General features: G+C 46.8%; 2 protein-coding genes across 2 annotated transcripts in view; one reads left to right on the top strand and one right to left on the bottom strand.

The window, feature by feature from the left end:
- The window catches only part of WDR3 (WD repeat domain 3), a 418,951-nt gene that overhangs the window by 268,699 nt on the left and 128,061 nt on the right, over nt 1-22,191 (bottom strand). The window lies entirely within an intron of this gene.
- The window catches only part of SPAG17 (sperm associated antigen 17), a 154,037-nt gene that overhangs the window by 79,168 nt on the left and 52,678 nt on the right, over nt 1-22,191 (top strand). The window contains exons 25-29 of the mRNA XM_060236319.1: nt 6,344-6,570; nt 10,353-10,476; nt 12,461-12,900; nt 14,697-14,817; nt 16,986-17,191. Of these exons, the coding sequence (XP_060092302.1) occupies nt 6,344-6,570; nt 10,353-10,476; nt 12,461-12,900; nt 14,697-14,817; nt 16,986-17,191 (1,118 nt within the window). The remainder of the gene's footprint in view (nt 1-6,343; nt 6,571-10,352; nt 10,477-12,460; nt 12,901-14,696; nt 14,818-16,985; nt 17,192-22,191) is intronic.

The raw sequence follows: 22,191 nt of genomic DNA, 5'->3' as shown, positions 1-22,191 counted from the left end.
TTTCTTTCCACCTCTCACCCTCCCCATCTATTTTTCTTCCTTCCTTCTTTCCCTTCCTCCCTCCCTCCCGGCTCTTGAACATCTAACGATCATGTTTTGTGACTCTCAGACGCCTGGCATTCATGTCTTGCGGCTCTCAAACGTTTGACGTCCCCGTCTTGCGGCTCTCAAACACCTGACGTTTATTCTTTGTGGCTCTTACATTAAGCAAGTTTGGCCCCCCCCTGGCTTAGAGGGAACCTTGGCAGTGACTAACACAAGCTCTTCTCCTGCCACAATTTTTTTTTTGGCCTTTATTTATTTATTGCTCGCATTTATATCCCGCCCTCCCCGGCGGAGCAGGCTCAGGGCGGCTCACAACAGTCAAACCCAGACAATAAAACAATTTCAAACAATTAAAATTAACAATTCCTGGGCTCTTGCTCTTTCCTGCTGCTTCAGACAGACTAACACAGCTGCCCACCTTGAGCTGTTTCCAGTTGTAAACTCTTTCTTACCAGACTTCTGTTCTGTATTACGTTCCAATAGAGTCAGTATGGTGTAGTGCAGGCATGTCCAACGTCGAACAGGTCGTGATCTGTTTTTTCCTGGACAAAAGTGCTGGTGATGTACCACCATGAAAATTAAGTTTCAAATTAGTTTCAAGTTAGATTTTAACCCACCAAAGTTTCAAGTTAGATTTTAACCCACCCACCCCCATTTACAATGCACCGTCTGTCATTTACTGGTAAGCAAAATCAGCAAAAGCAAAACAGAGAGACAAAGATCCAGAAAGAACTGCGAACAGTTTTTCTTAAATTTTTATTGTTATAACTTTCTTTAACTGTCTTAATAACTTTCTTTAACTTTTATTGAGTCATTTGTGTTAAATGCAGGTCAAGTATTGATCCAGGCTGATCTTGCGCAATCTTTAAAACTTCGCTCTTGCTAATTAGCGAGACGTCTGAGCCTGCATTTCATCCACCAGCTTTTTGAAGTTGGGTGAATATTGCATGAGGGCCAGTCTCAGGGAATCCTGGAGATGTTCATCTGTCATGTTGGAACGCTGTGTACTCTTCGTCATTTTCAGATGGGAAAATGCAGATTCACACAAATAAGTTGAACCGAAACAGGAGTGTACAGCTTCACTGCATCTTCTCAAATTAGGAAATTTGTCTCTAGGCACTAGCTGCCAAAACTATTCTTGCTCAGCACGGGTCTTGAGAAAAATGTCATTTTTAAGGGTTACTATTTCGTTTTCAAGAGATGCTTTGTTCAATGAGTGATTTTTAGCAGCTGCAGTTTCCTTAATGTCCATATCTGCTTTGAATGGGTATGACAAGTACTCCACAACTTTTGCAATTCTTTGGAAGTCACAGGATTTTTTTCCGAATTCCTGGATAACTGAGCAAATTTCTGTCACATACTTCTCGTTCTGAAAAACAAAATTTGGATATTGTCCCAGATGGTCCTGCGTATTAGGAAGATGATCAAAAGTATTGTTTGCATCATTAGCTCAAATTTGCTCTTGTAGGATGAAACTGTACTCATCATCTCGCCAATGCATTTGTTTTTACCTTGTAGTTCAATGTTCATATCACTTAGTTCGCCTGCAAAGTCAGCAAGAAATGCCAGATCACATAACCACTCCTCATCTTCCAACTCTGCTTTGTCATCTCCCCTCTCCTCCAAAAACCTTCTTATTTCATTCAGATCACGAAATCTTTGCAGAAATTTGTGCCTACTTAGCCACCTTACATCTGTGTGCAAAATGATTTCCGCTGCCCCTTCATCAAGAGTAAGATTGAAAAGCCGTCTTTAAAGTGGTCTTCCACGAACTGAATTTACAGTTTTGAAAGTGATGTCCATGACAGTCTTTTTTTTTTTAGTCTCTTGCTTGCCAAAACTTGCTTGTGATTGATGCAGTGGTAAAAAAGGAAATCTGGAAAGTCGTCATGCTGTCTACAGAGGCCTATGAAACCGTTAACCTCACCTGTCATTGCTCTTGCTTCATCAGTAGTGATGGAAACAAGTTTATGCAACGGAAGATTACACTTTGTCACAAAAGAATGGAAAGAGCTGAATATTTCCTGACCAGTAGCTCTCCCTTTTAAAGAAATCATTCCAAGTAGTTTTTCTTTAACATTGAAGTCTTCAAAAACCATCCGGATAAAGACTAGTAACTGGGCTATGTCTCTTATGTCTAGATTCATCCAGTTGGAGTGAGAAAGCAACACAAACTGAAAGATCCTCCAACAATTTTTCAGTTGTGTCTCCACACATCTTTTCTATTCGCCGCACGATGGTATTTCTTAACAATTGTACATCTTGAACAGCAGCTATGATCTCTTTCTTATTCTTAAATCCTTCAAAAAGATTGTCTGCTGCTTCAAGAAAACAATCTTATACAAATTCTCCTTCATTGAAAGGTTTGCATTTCTTTGCGATCAGGCTGCTGAACTTGAAGGATGTCATGGTTGCATTGATGGCTTCGCCATCAAGTGTTGCTGTGTAACCAATTTAGATTTAAGTTCTTTGAGCTTCAATTTACCAATTTCACTTTTGGGTGGAAAATCAGCATCAAACTTATTGCTATGCAGAGCCTTATAATGACGCTCCAGATTACCCTTTTTGGGCAAGGATACAGCTGTGTTACAAAGTAGACAACAACACTTGTATTTCACCGTGATGAAGAAGTAGTCCATTTCCCATTCATCATGAAAGTGGTAGGTTTTGCTCGTCTTTGGAACACTCATCTTCGTTATACTGGGGTGGCTGGGGTGCTAAGTTAACCCTGGCTGAATCTGGTCCAAAACGGTCACTGTCCCAAAGTATTAAAGATCAACAGGAACTGAAGACCTCTGGATGATGCCAAAACCACACGTGCAGTTCTAAAAGTAAAAATAAGAATTCGTCGTACTGGCACCAATAATCAAATACCACCACACCAAACAATCATCAGAAAAACCCAAACACCTGTCCAGCAAACCATGGGACCAAGTGGAACTGGTGATCTACCTCTGATCCCTCCGCAATCTACTGGTAGATCCCGATCTACCTGTTGGACATACCTGGTGTGGTGGTTAAGAGCGATGGACCCTAATCTGGACAGCTGGGTTTGATTTCCCCACTTCTTCACATGAAGCCAGCCTGGTGACTTTGGGTCAGCCACAGTTCCTTCAGACCTCTCTCAGCCCCAAAAATAAGTCTAGCTTACTACCTAGCAGTGCATAATGCTACAGGAGCTTGACACTCAGGCTGCCAGACAATCTTAGGATCTCCCGGCTATACCACACACAATGACGTACAATTGTTATTAATTATTATTGTGTTCTAATGAAACACAGTTTTTCACAATAACTACCACTTCACGGAGGGTATTTTTCAGCCGCCGGGATTATGCGGATCGAATTTAGGATTCAGTTTTCAAGCTGCAGACAGTTCTTCCCTCAAGGCTGGTAGGGCAGCTTGCAAGGCTCTCTCAACACCCAGGGACAGAGTATGGAGAACTCTTCCACTTTCGCCATACCAGCCTCTCCAGTCTTCTCTAGGAACACGTCATCCATCCAATGGGATCTTTTAAATGAACAAAACAAAGCTCCTACTCCAAAATTATCCAAGCCCACTGGACTCACACATTCCCAGATAACCTGCTGAAGAGACACACCAAGCACATATGCATACATATCACCACAGCTGGTTCAGGACCAGTCCGCACTTGGCTCAATCCTTTTCAAGAGTAGCTAACACTCCATGACAGGCATTATTTATTTATTTTATTTATTACTTTGCATTTATATCCCGCCCTCTCCGCAAGCGGACTCATTATCATACCTAATTCCCTTCTGAACATAACCATTCCTCCCACTCAGTGAAATAGTTCTGTCCTTCCAAATATGTGCCTATTGCATCGGAGGAGTGGGATTTAAGAGAAGAAGAGATTGGATTTATACCCCGCCCTTGACTCAGAGTCTCAGAGCGGCTTACAATCTCCTTTCCCTTCCCCTCCCCACAGCAAACACCCAGTGAGGTAGATGGGGCTGAGACAGCTCCCCCATAACTGCTCTTAAGAGAACAGCTCTGCGAGAACTTGTGATTGACCCAAGGTCACACCAGCAGGTGGAGGAGTGGGGAATCAAACCCGGTTCTCCCGGATAATTGAGTCTGCGCACTTAACCACTGCACCAAACTGGCTCACTAAGAGGCAACTAAGGAGGGGGTGGGACATGATAGAGGTTTATGTAATTATGCACAGGGAGGAGAGAGCAGATGGAGAGATCATTCCGTCCTCTTCCCAAAACACTAGAACTCAGGGGTGTCCAATGAAGATGACAGGCAGCAGATTCAGGATGGACAAAAGGAAATGCTCCTTTACTCACAGTGTGAGACCGCAGGCAAAGATGGCTTTAAAAGGGGAGTAGACAGATTCACAGAGGAGAGGTCCAACAATGGCTGTTAACCCCAATGAGTAAAGAGGGACCTCCGCATCCAGAGGCAGTCAGCCTCTAAATAGCAGTGCCAGGAGGCAACTTCAGAGCTCTGCGGAATGGGCTGCTGGAACAGGTTAAAACACTTGGGGCTCTTTAGCTTGGAGAAACGTCAACTGCGGGGTGACATGATAGATGTTTACAAGATGATGCATGGGATGGAGAAGGTAGAGCAAGAAGTCCTTTTCTCCCTTTCTCACAATACAAGACCTCATGGGCATTCGATGAAATTGCTGAGCAGTCGGGTTAGAACTGATAAAAGGAAGTCCTTCTTCACCCAAAGGGTGATTAACACATGGAATTCACTGCCACAGGAGGAGGTGGCAGCTGCAAGCATAGACAGCTTCAAGTGGGGACTGGATAAGCATCTGGAGCAGAGGTCCATCAGTGGCTATTAGCCACAGCGTGTTGTTGGAATTCTCTGTCTAGGGCAGTGATGCTCTGTTTTCTTGTGCAAGGGGGGGCACAGTGGCAGGCTTCTAGCCCCACTGGTGGACCTCTTGATGGCACTTGGGGGTTTTGGCCACTGTGTGACACAGAGTGTTGGACGGGATGGGCCTTTGGCCTGGTGCAACATGGCTTCTCTTACGTTCTTAACAAAAGGACCAGCTGGGCTCTTCTTCTGTTCATGAGTGATATGTCCATAAATGACATGCATACAAGACAAACTTTAAACAGAGAAGCTTTTCTGTGAACTATGCTGTCTGCAGGAGCAACCTGCAGGGGCAAGCGGCCACAGCTGGGATAAAGGCAGGCTCATTCTGGGCAGGAGCTCACAGAAGCGGAACTCCGGAACCTCTAGATTTTATTGTGCTTTTTCTTTCTTACATTCCCCTCCCCCCAAAAAACTTGCTTCTAGGCTCCGTCGTTCAACCCCCCTGTCAGAATTTTGCTAAGACCGATTTCCCACTCGCCTTACGCTGCTCTCACACTCCTCAGCGGGGCTTCTGTCGGATTTCACACTATCTGCCCCGGGGGCTGCAACTAGCTTTTGGCTAGTGGCCTCTAAAGACCAGTTTCTGTTTGCCGCACGAAAAAGCCAAAGCTAGTTGCAGCCCCCGGGGCAGATAGTGTGAAATCTGACAGAAGCCTCGCATGAGAGCGGCGTAAGGCGAGTGGGAAACCGGACTAAGATTTGGCAAACTTTCTAGTATTTTTCCCCACAAAAAAAGGGAAAATAACCAAAACATATAAAGCAGACAGATGGAAATCCTCATCATGCCACTGTGGCCACAGAGGAGAAAGTAATTTTAAAAGTATGATGGGAATCAGGTTTTATTATGACAATTATAATTCAAGACACATTTTAAGGTAGATGCTGAGCTGATATAATTTAGTCCACCTTCTGGTGATGTAGAGAAGAAGATGAAGAAGATATTGGATTTATTGGATTTTGAAGAAGATATTGGATTTATATCCCGCCCTCCACTCCGAAGAGTCTCAGAGCAGCTCACAATCTCCTTTACCTTCCTCCCCCACAACAGACACCCTGTGAGGTGGGTGGGGCTGGAGAGGGCTCTCACAGCAGCTGCCCTTTCAAGGACAACCTCTGCCAGAGCTATGGCTGATCCGAGGCCATGCTAGCAGGTGCAAGTGGAGGAGTGGGGAATCAAACCCGGTTCTCCCAGATAAGAGTCCGCACACTTAACCACTACACCAAACTGGCTCTCACTGTCAGGGGTGTGTGACACATGCAAATGAGTTGTGCTAATGAGCTCTGGCACCTCTTTTTCTACAAAATAACCCCTGACTCACTACTTGTTGCAAATATTTTTAATGGGTTTTTTTTTTTACGAAGACACAACCATTTCCCCAGTATGTGTGGATTGTCTTCTCTCATGCAATCTAAAACTTGTTTCCCCCCCCCTCCCCTACAGATAAGAAAGATCCCGATTTAGCAGCCGTTTTGTCCTTCCCTTCGGTAAACGTGCCCACCACGTCCACCTTCAACACCTCAGCTGTCTCTTCTGCCAGTGTTCCCACGCCAGGAAAGACCAAACCTTCGAAAGAGAAATCCGCTAAATCCTTACAGTCGAGCAAAATGGGCTCTCGCCTCACAGTTACTGGATCGCCGGAAGACTTTACAAAGCAAGAAGAGAAAAAGGTGCGAGTAGGGCCAGTTCAAGGTATTTTGTTTCCCCAAGCAAGGTGCACCCGTCACTTCAAGGACCCAGGTCCAAACCAGTCCCCTGACAATGGTACAGTGTCAAGTTCTGCGCAGTTCTCATTAACTCAATCTCTTTGAAGTAATCCAAATAAGGCTTTATTTAAATGAGCATCATGTTCACAGTCAGGATGGTCTTTGTTAGAACTGACCCACTAGGTCAAGCCATACATATATACTTTACCCCAGCTGTTTATCACATAAGCAAACTGGGCATGAAACTAGCGGGGGAAGAAAATTCAAAAAGTATTCCCAGACAGGTGCCCCCCAACACCAATTCAAGACTGTGTGCAGAAGAATCGAAAGTTAGTGACCGATTTTGCATTGTGGCTCATTCCAGGTGGAGAGTCCTTTTGCCCCGGCGCTTCTCTCCATTTTCGCACGAGCTGCTGTGGAGCTGTGAGTTGGTGCGCCACTTTCCCACTGCAAGCAGAAACCGCTTGTCAGAGGATCTTGTTTGCTGCGGGAGAGCGGCATGCCAACTTGCAGCTCCGCGGCAGCTCGTGCAAAAACGGAGAGAAGCGCGGGGGCAAAAGGGCTCTCCATCCGGAACAAGCCCTAGTACAAAATCGGTCAGTGTCTCTGACTAGACAGGTAACAGATTACCTTCGCAGCTGTGCTAAAGAATGTCTCTTAGCCCACAGAGATGCCCTTCTGTAGCCAGGGTATAGAGCAGGGGTGTCAAACATGTAGTACGAGGGCCGAATCGGGCCCACAGAGGGCTCCTATCAAGCCCCCGAGCAATTGGCTGTCTTCTGCTTCCTTCTCCCTCTCTTTTGCTTCCTTCTGCATAACAACTTGTTTTGCCAGGCTTGCTCAATTGCACAGGACTACAGAACAAAACCTCTATTTTCTCCATTGGCTGAGGCTCCTCCCTCGGGAAGGAAAGGGGGGGAGAAATAGCTTGCTTTGCCAGGCTCTCTCAATTGCAGAACTACTGAACTAACCACTCTTCCTTTTATTGACTGAGGCTTCCCCCCGACCCCAGTCTCTGGGGAAAGAAGGAAAAAGCCAGAGCTTCCTTTGCCCAGTCCCCTGGATCCCATGGGAGAGATAAAAAGAAAGCACCTTTAAGACCAATGAGTGCTAATGTTTTAAGCATGTTTTAAGTTTTTTAAAATATATATTTGTGTTTGTCTGTGTTCTTTATAAAATTTATATATCTGCATAATTTGCTACCTAATCTTAAATAGGTACACACATGTCCCGGCCCGACATGGCTCAGCCCAAGCTGACATGGCCCGGCCCCTCAAGGTCTCATTTATTTCAGATGCAGCCCTCATAACAAATGAGTTCGACACCCCTTGTATAGAGAGTACTCAGGGGTGGAATTCTAGCAGAAGCTCCTTTGCATATTAGGCCACACACCCCTGATATAGCCAATCCTCCAAGAGCTTACAAGGCTCTTTTTGGTAAGCTCTTAGAGGACTGGCTACATCAGGGGTGTGTGGCCTAATATGCAAAGGAGCTCCTGCTAGAATTCCACCCCTGAGAGTGCTTACGTTCCAAAGACATTAGAGAGCAAATAGCACTACACAAGAATACTGGATACGATTATTATCAGTGCTGCATACAATATTGGCAAGAGCCCATTCTTGACATGCAGGCCAAAAGGAGGTGCCAGGCCCCTACTTTGTCACTGAGGGTTGGGGGCGAGCCAAGCCCTGCGGCGCATCATTATGCTGCCTCAATCAGTCCACTTTGTGGCTTGGCCCAAGAAGTGGCCCTGAGGGGTGAGCCTCTCTCTTAATAAGCGCTTTCAGCCTCATTCGCTTCTGCCACCACAGCAGGGCTGGAAGAAGGTATTCAGAAATCACTGATGTCCAGTCAGGCAATATGGAGCGAGAGGGATGGATCTAGTTTCCCCACGCCACACTACTTTAGTTTCAAAAGAAGACGACGACTGCAGATTTATACCCCGCCCTTTTCTCTGAATCAGAGCGGCATACAATCTCCTATATCTCCTCCCCCCACAACAGACACCCTGTGAGGTGGGCGGGGCGGAGAGAGCTCTCAACAGCAGCTGCCCTTTCAAGGACAACTCCTGCGAGAGCTATGGCAAACCCAAGGCCATTCCAGCAGCTGCAAGTGGAGGAGTGGGGAATCGAACCCGGTTCTCCCAGATAAGAGTCCGCACACTTAACCACTACACCAAACTGGCTTCTGTCAAGCATGCATATTTCTGTGTGCCATGATAGTCCATAAGACAAAGAGCAGAACACCAACCTCTCCTGCTCCCCCCCCCCTGCCTCTTTTACAACCTAAGGGCAAGTAATAAATCCATCTGGCCCAAGGATGTTTAGGTTAGCCTTGCTGTGAACGGTGCGATGTGCCTCTCCCCCAGATTCACACAGCCAGGTCTTATCTGCTCTCAGAGAAAGTGTGAGAAAGGGAGATGTTTTTATTAGCTTGCATTCCTTAGTAATAAAAGAGATAGGATGTAGTAGCCTTTGAACCCGTGACTCAAATTGCATCTGTATGTTATCCTTTGAAGCTATCCTATAAAGTAACTATGTAAGTCTGTATACGTCATTACTTCCAAGGATCCTGTCCTTGACAAAGCTATGGAGTTTCTACAATAAAGCAACTTTTGATTCAATAATAAAAGACGAATTTTTGAGAAATATCGACGCTTGACACTCTGCCTCATACAGACTTCAGAGCCGTGGTACTTAGCGACTTCGGAGCCCCTTGAGGCTCTCTGGCATGCCACTTGCGGTCCTCCTGAGCTCTGTTGCCCAGCGTGGCACATGCCACGCATTTCAGGAAAACAGGCCGGGCCCTCATTTGGTGGGGCTTGTGGTTAGCAGGGGGTTCTCACCTTGCAAACGGCACTGCTGGAGGAATGGGTAAACTGTGAATCCTCCCTGAGGTGCGGGTCTCAAGTCAACGACGGCAGTCAATGCGGACCTTTTGTTTGGTGGGTGATTGTGAATGTGGCTCTCCGTGAGCCACAGAGTGAGAACGGTGGCCTTAGAGCAGGGATGTCGAACCCATTTGTTTCGAGGGCCAGATCTGACATAAATGACACCTTGTCGGGCTGGGCCATGTGTGTACCTATTTAAAATTAAGTAGCAGAGATATAAAATTTTAAAGGACACAAACACAATTTAACATTTCTTTTAAAAAAAAACTTAAAATGAAACATGCTTAAAACATTAGCACTTGCTGGGTCTTAAAGGTGCTTTTTTTGTCTCTCTCCCATGGGATCCAGGGAACTGGGCAAAGGAAGCTCTGGCTCTTTCTTTCCTTCCCCAGGGGACCAGCGGGGGGAGGAGCCTCAGCCAACAGAAGGAAGAGAGGCTTGGCTCAGTAACTCTGCTGTGCAATTGAGAGAGCCTGGCAAAGCAAGCTTTGCCTCCCCCCCCTTTCTTCCCAAGGAAGGAGCCTCAGCCAATGGAGAAAATAGGTTTTGCTCTTTAGCTCCTGTGCGATTGAGCAAGCCTTGCAATGCAAGCTGTTATGAAGAAGAAAGCAAGAGAGAGGGAAAAGGAAGCAGATGACAGCCACTTGCTCAGGGCCTGATAGGAGCCCAATTCGGCCCCCAGGCCATGTGTTTGACACCCCTGCTTTAGAGATTAACAAGTGGAAAAGCAAACACGGATCCCCCTGCCCATCTAGTTTGGCCTGTAAGCATTCATTCAATTAAATAGCTCCAGAGCGAGAGGGTTGTTGGTTGTTGCTGTTTGCAAAAGCATGAGGTTTTCTGTTCAACTCCTTAGGTGGAAGTAGAGGAGCCAGTCCAGCCGCAGACGCCAGCCACGCCGGAAGCCCGTGCTTTCAATACTTTGAATGTGTCCTGTCCCAATGGCTTGGTACTGACCTTCATTGGTAAAAAATTCCCAGGTTGGTTCTGTGCCGTATTACGCAAACTCGCCATTCTTTGAGGGAAAGGTTATGCTGGCACCCCAGAGAGCCAGTTTGGTGTAGTGGTTAAGTGCGCGGACTCTTCTCTGGGAGAGCCAGGTTTGATTCCCCACTCCTCCATTTGCACCTGCTGGAATGGCCTTGGGTCAGCCATAGCTCTGGCAGAGGTTGTCCTTGAAAGGGCAGCTGCTGTGAGGGCCCTCTCAGCCCCACCCACCTCGCAGGGTGTGTGTTGTGGGGGGAGAAGACATAGGAGATTGTAAGCCGCTCTGAGTCTCTGATTCAGGGAGAAGGGCGGGGTGTAAATCGGCAATTCTTCTTCTCCCCATCTCCATTTGGGGAGACCCCCTCCCCCCATATAATGACTGGAAATTGAAATCGAACAATAGCACTTTAAATGAAACGCCATTGGGATTTATCATATATTTTCGATGTGACTGATTTTATTGATATCAATATATGTATTTTGTTTTTATGTTGTACATCGCCCAGAGCCTGGCACTGGCCGGGATGCAGCGATTCGTTAAGTTAAATAAATAAATAAACAAGCATATTATAGCAATGGGGAAAGTGCAGAAAAGGACAACTAGAATGATTAAAGGGATTGGAACACTTTCCCTATGGAAACGCTTGGGGCTCTTTAGCTTGGAGAAATGCCGACTTAGGGGTGACATGATCGAGGTTTACAAGAATATGCTTGGGATAGAGAAGGTAGTGAAAGAAGTCCTTTTCTCCCTTTCTCACAATATAAGAACTCATGGGCACTCCATGAAATTGCTGAGCAGTCGGGTTAGAACTGATAAAAGGAAGTCCTTCTTCACCCAAAGGGTGATTAGCACATGGAATTCACTGCCACAGGAGGTGGTGGCGGCTACAAGCATAGCCAGCTTCAAGAGAGGATTAGATAAGCATATGGAGCAGAGGTCCATCAGTGGTTATTAGCCACAGCGCGTTGTTGGAACTCTCTGTCTGGGGCCGTGATGCTTTACAGCCTAGGAATCCACATTTCAGGCCATATTTTTTTAATGTTCAAAACAGAGTCAGGATGTTATGATTTTTAGTAGGCCACTTTCCTGTTGTTTACTGTGTTTAATGCAGGAGTGGGATTCTAGCAGGAGCTCCTTTGCATATTAGGCCACACCCCCCTGATGTAGCCAATCCTCCAAGAGTTTACAAGAATCTTTTTTCTAAGCTCTTGGATGATTGGCTACATCAGGGGGGTGTGGCCAAGGAGCTTCTGCTAGAATTCTGCCCCCAGCATGGATGTTTTTAGATTTTAAAAGTTTGTTCTCTGTTATAAACCCCCCTGCTGTCACCCATCCTGAGCCTGTTTGCAGGGAGGGTAGGATAAAAAATTAAATAAATAATATCATTTTAGGCAGCTCCATGTTTTTATGGCATGTCTTAATCGTTTATTTTAACATTGATAAATCTCTGACTTGGTCTTAGCTTGTATCAGAATGGCCCACAGTATCTAGAGAATGTCTACTGGTGGCAGTCCCTTCCAGTGTTCCCTCTTAGCTGAGTTAGTGTGAGCTAGCTCACAGTTTGTTAGCCTCCGGCTCATGCATTTTTGTCTTAGCTCAGAAAAAAATGACCCCAGAGCCAGGACTTTTTTATAGCAGGAGCTCCTTCACATATTAGGCCACATACCCCTGATGTAGCCAGTCCTCCTGGAGCTTACAGTAGGCCCTGTACTGAGAACCCTGTAAGCTCTTGGAGGATTGGCTACATCAGGGAGGTGTGGCCTAATATGTGGCCTAATATGCAAAGGAGCTCCGGCTACAAAAAAAAAACCCTGTCCAGAGCACAATAATTTATGCAGTAGCTCACAGCTTTAATGCCCATAGCTCACAAGACTCCACAGTGCAGAGGGAATATGTCAGCTCCTCGTTAAGTCTGTCGGTGCTACTTTTTTTACCAACTGAGGCGAGTAATTTTTTTATATATATATATGCGAAAGATGAAGAAAAGGGAGACAAGAGCAAGAGCAGCGATAAAGAATGCAAAGTGGAGGAGACTAAGTCGGATGAGGTCAAAGCCGATGAAGTCAAGGCCCAAGAGCCCAAGGGGGAGGAACTGGTCAAGGTCAACGAAGCCGTCGCAAGCAAGACCCAGGCAGCTGGAGACCAGGCCGAGGAGGCCAAAGCCGCCGATACACCTGCAGTTGACAGTGCCCTAAAGGATGGGGCTAGTGAAGGCAAGGCTGAAGCTGAAGCCGAGGCAGCCCCGGCGGACGAGAAGGAGTTACTCTTTGAAATTCTCACTAGGCAGACTTATCCGCAACGAGTGAAGCATTCGCAGATGCAGAACCCAGTGAAGAAACCGGTAGAACAGGAGGTGTCTAGAGTTACTACCAGACAAGGGACTGTCGTAAAATACATGCTGGATGGGTCCACCCAGGTATATATTAACAGAGTTTAATCGGCCATTAGTTTCAATTTAGTACTGCTGTTGTCTTTTAAGAAATGTGATATACGTAAAGCTTAAAATACTGAGTAAGTGGAAACTAACTAACCTCAGCTTACAGAATACTTAATCATAATTAAGGCGGAGAATGTGGAAGTGGGAGCACACGATCCACAGAGGCCAAGGGGAAGCAGGAGCACATTGCCCGGCAGGGAGGGAGAGAAGTGGAAGTACACAGTCCGGCAAAGGAGAGAGCCAAATGGGAGCACACATTCTAGGGGAGGGAGGAGAGGAGCAGGAGCACACGGTCTGGTGGAGGGGGAAAGAGGAGCAGGAATACACAGTTCAACAGGGTGGCGAGATTAGTGAGAGCACATGGTCTAGTGGAGGAAGCAGGAGCACACAGTCCGGTGGAGGGGAGAGAGGAGCTGGAACACATAGTTCAGCAGAGGGAAAGGAGGAGCAGGAGCACACAGACTACAGGAGGGGAGCAGGAGCCTACAGTCTGGTGGAGGGGAGCAAGGAACAGGGGCATACAGTCCGGTGGAGGGGAGCGAGGAGCAGGAGCACACAATTTGGCAGAGGGGAGTGGGAGCACGCAGTTGAGGAAAGAGAGGAGGAGAACACAGTGTGGCAGAGGGGAGAATGGAGTGGAAGCACAGTTTAAAGCAGTTTAAGGGAAGGGAGAGAGGAGCGGGAATACACAGTTCAGCAGAGGAAAAGGAGGAGCAGGAGCACAGACTACTGGAGGGGAGAGAGGAGCAGGAGCATATGGTCTGGTGGAGGGGAGAGAGGAACAGGAACACATAATTCAGCAGAGGGAAAAGAGGAGCGGGAGCACACAGTCTACAGGAGGGAAGCAGGAGCATACAGTCTGGTGGAGGGGAGCGAGGAGCAGGATCACACAGTGTGGCAAGAGGGGGGAGCAGAGTGGAACCACAGCCTAAGGGAGGGGAGAGAGGAGCAGTATCACACAGTCTGGTAGAGGGGAGAAAGGAGCAGGAATACATAGTCTGGCAGAGGGGAAAGAGGAGCAGGAGCAGTGTTCCCTCTAAGCTGAGTTAGTGTGAGCTAGCTCACAGATTTTTAGCCTCCAGCTCACACATTTTTGTCTGAGCTCAGGAAGGATGACCCCAGAGCGCACTAATTGATGCAGGAGCGCACAGCTTTAATGCCAGTAGCTCACAAAGTAGAATTTTTGCTCACAAGACTCTGCAGTTTAGAGGGAACATTGAGCAGGAGTACAGTCATGGGGAGGGGGAGAGAGGAGCAGGAGCATACAATCTAGTAGAGTGGGGAGAGAAAAATGGTAGAGGAGAAGGAGGAGCGGGGGCACAGTCAAGGGGAGGGGAGAGAGGAGCAGGATCATAGTCTGGTGGAGGGGTGAGAGCAGGAACTCACAGTCTGGCACAGGGAGGGGGGAACAAGAGCATGCAGTCTTGCAGAGGGAAAGAGCTTGCTATGATTTGGTGTTACCTGAACAAGCCTCAGACTGGTATGCTTCCTTTCCATCTTGTGCTCCATTTCACTCTCTTTCTACTACAGTCAAATCAGCTAACTCTTGGGTTGGAAACCCATTTAAATTTCAGTTTCTAGTTTTGGTCTGAAGGACACAAGCACACACACACACACAATGTAACTTGATGGTCTGAGTCCCCGTAAGTTGATGGAAAATGCTTAAGCCTAAGGTTCATTCAGGTAATGCCAACGGTTTGATATTTTCTCTAAAGAGTGCCATAGAACGTTGCTGTTATTGACTGCCAGAATTTTAACATGAAGGCCTTCTCCAGATTTTGTTTGCGGATGGCACTGTGATTAGAAGTCCTGATTCTGGTCCTGTGATGCCGCCTCCCCCGCCGCCAAGTACACCACACACAGAGGTCACTCCTCCTGAGCCAAGCACAAAGAAGAGTAAGTACCCTTCTGAATTACAACAGACACGAGCTTTCCTCATAGATTCCCACTTTGGATTTTTGCTCACTAGCAAGAAAAACCAGTGTGGTATAATGGTTAAGAGGGGCAGACTCTAAACTGGAGAGCCACGTTTGATTCCCCACTAGTCCACACGATGCTGACGGAGTGACCTTGGGCCAATCACAGTTTCCCTCAGAACTCCCTCAGCCCCACCTACCTCAGAAGGTGACCCCACAACAGTCAGGGAAGAGAAGGTGAAGGGAAGGGAAGGTGAAGGTCAGCTGCTTTGACTACTCACGGTTTTCCTCAGAACTCCCTCAGCCCCACCTGCCTCACAAGGTGACTGTTTTGGGGAGAGGAAGCAGAAGGCGATGGTCAGCTGCTTTGACCAGTCACAGTTTCCCTCAGAACTCCCTCAGCCCCGCCTGCCTCACAAGGTGACTGTTGTGGGGGGAGGAAGGGAAGGCGATGGTCAGCCACTTTGACCAGTCACGGTTTCTCTCAACTCCCTCAGGCCCGCCTGCCTCACAAGGTGACTGTTGTGGGGAGAGGAAGGGAAGGCAGTGGTCAGCCACTTTGACCAGTCACGGTTTCTCTCAACTCCCTCAGCCCCGCCTGCCTCACAAGGTGACTGTTGTGGGGGGAGGAAGGGAAGGCGATGGTCAGCTGCTTTGACCAGTCACGGTTTCTCTCAACTCCCTCAGGCCCACCTGCCTCACAAGGTGACTGTTGTGGGGGGAGGAAGGGAAGGCGATAGTCAGCCACTTTGACCAGTCACGGTTTCCCTCAGAACTCCCTCAGCCCCGCCTGCCTCACAAGGTGACTGTTGTGGGGAGAGGAAGGGAAGGCAGTGGTCAGCCGCTTTGAGACTCTTCAGGTACAGAAAAACAGGGTATAAAAACCAGCTCTTCTGCTTCTGCTGCTGCTGCTGCTGCCGCCAGGTTCCATCAGTGTGGAGATGCCTTACATGAACTTGGCTCACTCCATGGATTCTGTGGCAGGCAGAACAGTCCCCACTGCCACCACGTGGCTCCTTACTTCTAACTAGCCCCATACTAAATGTTGCGAGGGGGGATGTTTTGTTGTGACTGTTGCTGTTTTAGAGAAGCAATCTGGAAAGATGGTGAGGGGTCTGAAGAAAGGTTGAAGGAGCTGGGGATGTTTCGCCTGGAGGGGAGATGGCTGAGAGGTGATAGGATCACCATCTTCAAGTACTTGAAGGGCTGTCATATGGTGTGGAATTGTTTTCTGTTGCCCCGGAAGGTAGGACCAGAACCAACGGGTTGAAATTAAATCAAAAGAGTTTCCAGCTCAACATTAGGAAGATTTTCCTGACCGTTAGAGCGGTTCCTCAGTGGAACAGGCTTTCTCGGGAGGTGGTGGGCTCTCCTTCCTTGGAAGTTTTTAAACAGAGGCTAGATGGCCATCTGACAGCAATGAAGATCCTGTGAATTTAGGGGGAGGTATTTCTGAGTTTCCTACATTGTGCAGGGGGTTGGACTAGATGACCCTGGAGTTCTCTTCCAACTCTATGATGCTATGATTCTAGGGTGTATCCTTCCACTACTGCTTGTCCACTAGGTTTGTGGACATCTTTAGATCTGCTCTACATATGTGACTTCACACCTTTGGTGGTATGGAATTGTCCAGGTTTGTAAAACAGTTGAAATTAGATTTCTTGCATCCTCAGTCTTGAACCTTGGACTGTTGTGCTATTGGCAACTGCACATTGAATGTTTAGCCAAGAGCTACTGTTGCTTTCATATATACACATTTTGCAAAAGAGTAGCCAGCTCTACATGTATGCTTTTATGTTGTAATATTGCCTGCATTGTGACTATAAGCTGGCCTTTAAGGTGCTTCTGGCCTCAAATTTTTGTTCTTCTAGTACGGACAAACACAGCTACCCACTTGAAACTATCCTGAAGGGGAATCAAACATAGCCTTCCCAAACAGATGAATTAATCAGGAGCTGATGGGCCTCATGTTTGACACCCTTGATCTATTTGTTCCCAGTGAGATGTTTTTCTTGCTTTCTGTCCCTTGGTGACTCATTGGGCCCTTTTTTATTTCTGCTCTAACACCAGCAAATGCCAGTAACAGAAGTTGGCCTTCCAGCGTTCTATACAATTAATCTTCTTCTTCTTCTTCTTCTGACCACCCAGAGAAAGGCACCAGAGGTGCAAAGACAGAAACAATTGAAATCGTCGTTCTGGATCACATGTTGGATAGCGAACAGTCCCCCGATTCCCTGGCAGGCACCTGGATAACGACTACCCCACTGGGTGTTCAGGTGGGCACTAAGGGGTCCGAGAGACTGGACCTGAAGCCGCTGCTGGCCTACCGGGCCACTGATCCAGTGAATGGAACGGTAAAGTTACATGTCCATTTCTGATGTTTTCTGAACTATAATCACAAAAGTCATCATTGCCGTGGGGCTTCCACCCTACGTTTGTTGTCACGTTTTCTATAGTTAATGGCGCAAAGGTGCTATTTTTTAAAGATAGAAGAGGAACTGTGTATGTTAAGTGCCATCAAATTGCTTCGAACGTATGGCGACCCAATGAATTAATGGCCTCCAGGGCCTACGTTTGTTTTCATGTATTTCTCTTCTACAGTTAATGGTGCAAAAGTGCTATTTAAAAAAAAAAGATGGAAGGGGAACTCAGCATATGTGTATGTGTGTGTTGAGTGCCATCAAATTGCTTCAAACATATGGCGAATTAATGACCTCCGGGGCTTTTTTTGTAGCAGGGACTCCTTTGCATATTAGGCCACATGCCCCTGATGTAGCCAATCCTCCTGGAGCTCACAGTAGGCCCTGTACGAAGAGCCCTGTAAGCTCTCGGAGGATTGGCTGTATCAGGGGTGTGTGGCCTAAGATGCAAAGGAGTCTCTGCTAAAAAAAAAAAAAAAAAAGCCCTGATGACCTCCAAAACGTCCTATTGTTAACAGCCTCGGTCAAGTTTTGCCAGCTGAGGACTGTATCGGCCAATCCAAAACAACATATGCGTTACATAATAATCACGTGGCACAATAATGTTCCAAAGGTAGAAATCACTCACAAGCATCAAGTGACAGCCCTCAATAGTAGCTGGAAATTATTACAAAATTCAGTTTGATCACTCCAGTGCTACCAGAGGAAACTTGCTGTCGTATTATCATCAGCTGACCAGCAATCGATATAAGAGCCGATTTCGGAGTTTTTCTCGGAAGTCAATAAAGAAAGGGAGTAATATTCTCTTGACCTGCAATTAAGATCTAAATTCTAGATGAAAACTCTCCAAATGGAACACCTTAGCCTCTTCAGCTTTCAGTGTAATTCCTGGTTAGCTTCTATAGGGCGTGGCGTTCTAGTATATGATTATACAACATATGTAAATTATACAGTGATCCTTGTTAACAGGGCTTTTTTTTGAGCAGGAACGCACAGAAACGCAGTTCCAGCTGGCTTGGCGTCAGGGGTGTGGCTTGATTTGCAAATGAGTTCCTGCTGGGCTTTTTCTACCAAAAAAAAGCCCTGCTTGTTAATATTGTATTTGCAGTGGGTTTTTTGTGTCTAATTGGTATTTATTTGGTTTTCTCCCGCTGTAGCTCCTCTGCATTGGTTGCAGCTGAGGGCTGTGGCTTCCTTTATTGAGTCAATCGGTTTTCCTGCCGCTTTCAACTTTCCATGGCATTATTGTCTTTTCCAGTGATTTTTGTCATCTCATAATGCGGCCAAAGTATGATAGCCACAGTTTGGTCATTTTAGCATCTAGGGAGAGTCCAGGTTTGGTTTGAACTCTAGAACCCACTTATTTATCTTTTTTTAAACAGGTATAATAGATAAATGAACAAAAAAATAGATAAAGATAACTTTTATTGGAACTTTATCATAGATTACAAACCAACGAAGTAAGAGAAACAAAATAATTAGATAGATAAAGAAAGAAAGAAAAATCCTAAGCCAACCATAGCAGCCTTACATTCGAGGTAAACTGTATACATACAACATAGGCTATTATCCAATATACCTTTCCATAGTACATTAATATAATTCAAGATCAGCATATTTGAGTGGTATTTTACAGTCTTCTGGATAAATAGAATTAACATATTCAAAAAATACAAACCATTTTTCAACAAAATTATTATCCATTTCAGGATTTTCCATCAGTAATATCTGAGTAGCCAGCTTGTCTTTTTTTCACTAGGTCCCATACCTTTGAGTACCAAGTTTTAATACTAGGTGTTTTATTACATTTCCGAAACTGAGCCAGCATCGTTTTCCCAGCAAGCAATAATAAAGAAATAAGTTCAGCTTGAAGAGGACGAATCGAATGATCTGGCCAATGGTTCAATAAAATTGAAGCTGGAGTAAAAGGAATAATAATTCATTTTGGCAACAGGCGATGACCAAAAAATCTGGACTTTAGGGCATTCCCACCAAAGATGAATAAAGGTTCCGATGGGTCCACAACCCTTCCAACAATCTGATTTTTGGAGTATTTTACTTTTTAAAAGTTTATATGGTGGTAAGTACCTTATTTATCTTCATCGTGGTCTTTGTGCAGTCCCACACATGGGTCTTGCCGCAGGCAACGGTTCCATACCTTGGAGTCGCCAATAGTTCGCCTAGAGCATTTTTTGGCGCACTCTCCCACTTGTCCTGGGGAGCAGACATCAACAGCGCATGCCTGGAGCCAGTAGGAGGCGCCCCTCCCACTCAGTTTCTTCCTTTCCGCCGCCCAGACAACACCTACCTTGCTGCGTTCCCTTCTCCTCAGCTTGTTTTCTCCTGCTTGGTATCGTATTCACCCTTTTCTCTTTATCTCCATTCTACTCTCCTTTTTGTCCTTATAAAAAAAAATTTTAAAAGCCCTTTTTTCCTTTTCTTTTTTTCTCCCCTCCCTTCCCCTCCCTTGTCCGGAGCGTATGGAAGGGAAAATTACTTTCAAAAAGTGTTGGCGGTGTGGATCTAAAATTCCTACTTCAGACGGACATTCTTACTGTCTTTTCTGCTTGCGTGAAGCTCATCGGGTCGATACGTGCCCACATTGCGCCAACTTCAGTAAACAGTAAACAGTAAAAAAACTGAGCAGCTAGACTTCAAAGTTTCCTGCTCAAAAAGTCTCTCCAGGCCATGCCCAGCTCTGATTCACCGCCTCCCCCAACCCGAGCGGGAGATTCAGCTGCATCGGCTGCTCCTCAACCCCTTAAAAATCATAAGTCCGACAAGAGAGCATCCAAGCACTCCGACACCGGCCATAAGTCTTCGAAGAAGTCTCACCACACCGATCCTTCGGTCTCAGCTTTGAAGAAACCTTGTGATCCGACAAGGACGACTCCAGCAACCACTTTGACTACTTTTTCAACGGCTATGACATCGCTTTCTACACACTCGGCTCCGATCCAACCTCTAGTTCCACCAGAGCTTTCGGCACCTTCCGACGTCATTTCCGACATGCCTCATCTCACACCTCACTCTCCAGCTCCAGTCGAGGTCATTCCTGTTCGATCTCATTCGCCCTCGGTCTATAGTGTGATGCTGTTCGACATCCTCGAACCCGACCCACATTCGGATCCTCTAACTTTCCATCAGGAGCACCATCGGTCTCTGCTTCAGGCAGGATCTTTTCGCTGTTTTGGAGTTCCCCCTCTATACCAAGAGTTTTCTACACAGGTTTCTACCCAGCATGTCCGCTCTCGCTCATCGGTTCGATGTCGTGATCTCTGCTCACGCTCTCCAGTCTACCGTGAATCCCAGGATCACTACCACAGGGGTCGATATGAATACTCCTCACTCTCCAGATCACCTTCTCCTAGACACCATCGCATCTACCATCACTACTCTAGTTCCCCCTCGGAGGAAGCTTTCCATCACGCTCGGTACCGTGATCTGGAGGTTGCGTCCCACAGAGAGCATGAAATATCAACACCTCGAATCCATGACTTCAAATCGCCTCAGTATTGTGAGCCTTCTCGAATCCGAGACCTGGATTACCACTCTTCCCGAGACCGTGATCCTCTTCGGTACCATGAATCTTACATGCCTAGAACCCATGCCACAGCCTCTGCCACTATATCTTCAGCACCGAGGACTTCGGCACTGCCTTGCCGGCACAAGACCCTGCATCCACATCTGCACCTGCCAAGCCTGTATCTCCACCAGAACCTGAGGAATCCGAATCCGATAGGGACAACTCTGGCTCCTCTGGCTCCAAGGACCCTCCTCTATCTCCTGGCTCTGATTCTGCACATCCAACCCATCTCTCCCCATCTGACGGTTCCAATGCTTACCTCAATCTGATCACCACCATGGCTGAGGCCTTGAATGTTACCCTTCCTTCAGACTCACCCAAAGTTTCTGATGTGGTTCACAATTTGGTTCAGGCTGATTTCCCACCAGGGTCTCTCCTGCCCATGCTGCCAGTGTATTTGGAGGGGCTTCGTGAGGCCTGGGACAAACCTGTTTCCATCCCACCTACCTCAAAGCATTTCAATTCTCTCTATAGGGTACATGCTCCAGAGTCCACTGATGAAGTCCTTACATCAGTAGATGATGGCCGCAAGAGGGCGAAGCGCCTCGGGATCTCTCAGCCAGCCTCGCAACAATTTAACCGACCTAAGCCCTGGAGACCATTGTTTCAGAGGCGTCAACGCTTTCCTAAACAGCCAGACTATTGGAAAAGGAAGACTCCTCAGCAGAAACAACCCTTCCAACAGAGGCCACACTCTCAGAAGACCAAAAAGTCTGCCCAGGCAGCAGACTTCTGTTGAGAAGGATACAGACTCCCCTCTGTATCCTTCTCAACAGATGATTCCTCGCTACCACACATGACTCTTCCCTTTCTACCCGACTTGGAGCTCAATCACCATGGACTCCTGGGTGCTCACCATAATCCGCTTAGGTTACGCCATCGAGTTCATTTTGCTACCTCACCATCACCATTTCGTGGTCGCTCCACCATCCCCTCATCTCAAACAAGAGATTCTGGACTTGCTCCAAAAAGATGCAATAGAATCTGTTGCCCTTCAATATCAAGGGACAGGCTTCTACTCATGATATTTCCTAGTCCCCAAGAGGGACGGGGGCAAGAGACCCATTCTGGATCTCAGGAAGCTAAACAAACGGATAGACTACAGGAAATTCAGAATGATCTCCGTCCAATCCATCCTCCCCCTGATTCCCCAGGATTCTTGGATGGCTTCCCTGGATCTCCAGGATGCCTATTTCCACATAACCATCAGACCTCAGCACCGCAAATATCTCTGCTTTGCCATGGGACAACATCACTTCCAGTATTGATCTCTCCCGTTCGGGCTGTCCACTGCCCCAAGGGTGTTCACGAAATGCATGGCAGTGGTGGCAGCTGCTCTGCATCTTTG

This window comes from Heteronotia binoei, chromosome 4, assembly GCF_032191835.1.
Source record: "Heteronotia binoei isolate CCM8104 ecotype False Entrance Well chromosome 4, APGP_CSIRO_Hbin_v1, whole genome shotgun sequence".
NCBI lineage: Eukaryota > Metazoa > Chordata > Lepidosauria > Squamata > Gekkonidae > Heteronotia > Heteronotia binoei.
Note: the sequence above shows the minus strand (reverse complement) of the source record. Positions and strands in the feature narration are given on the sequence as shown.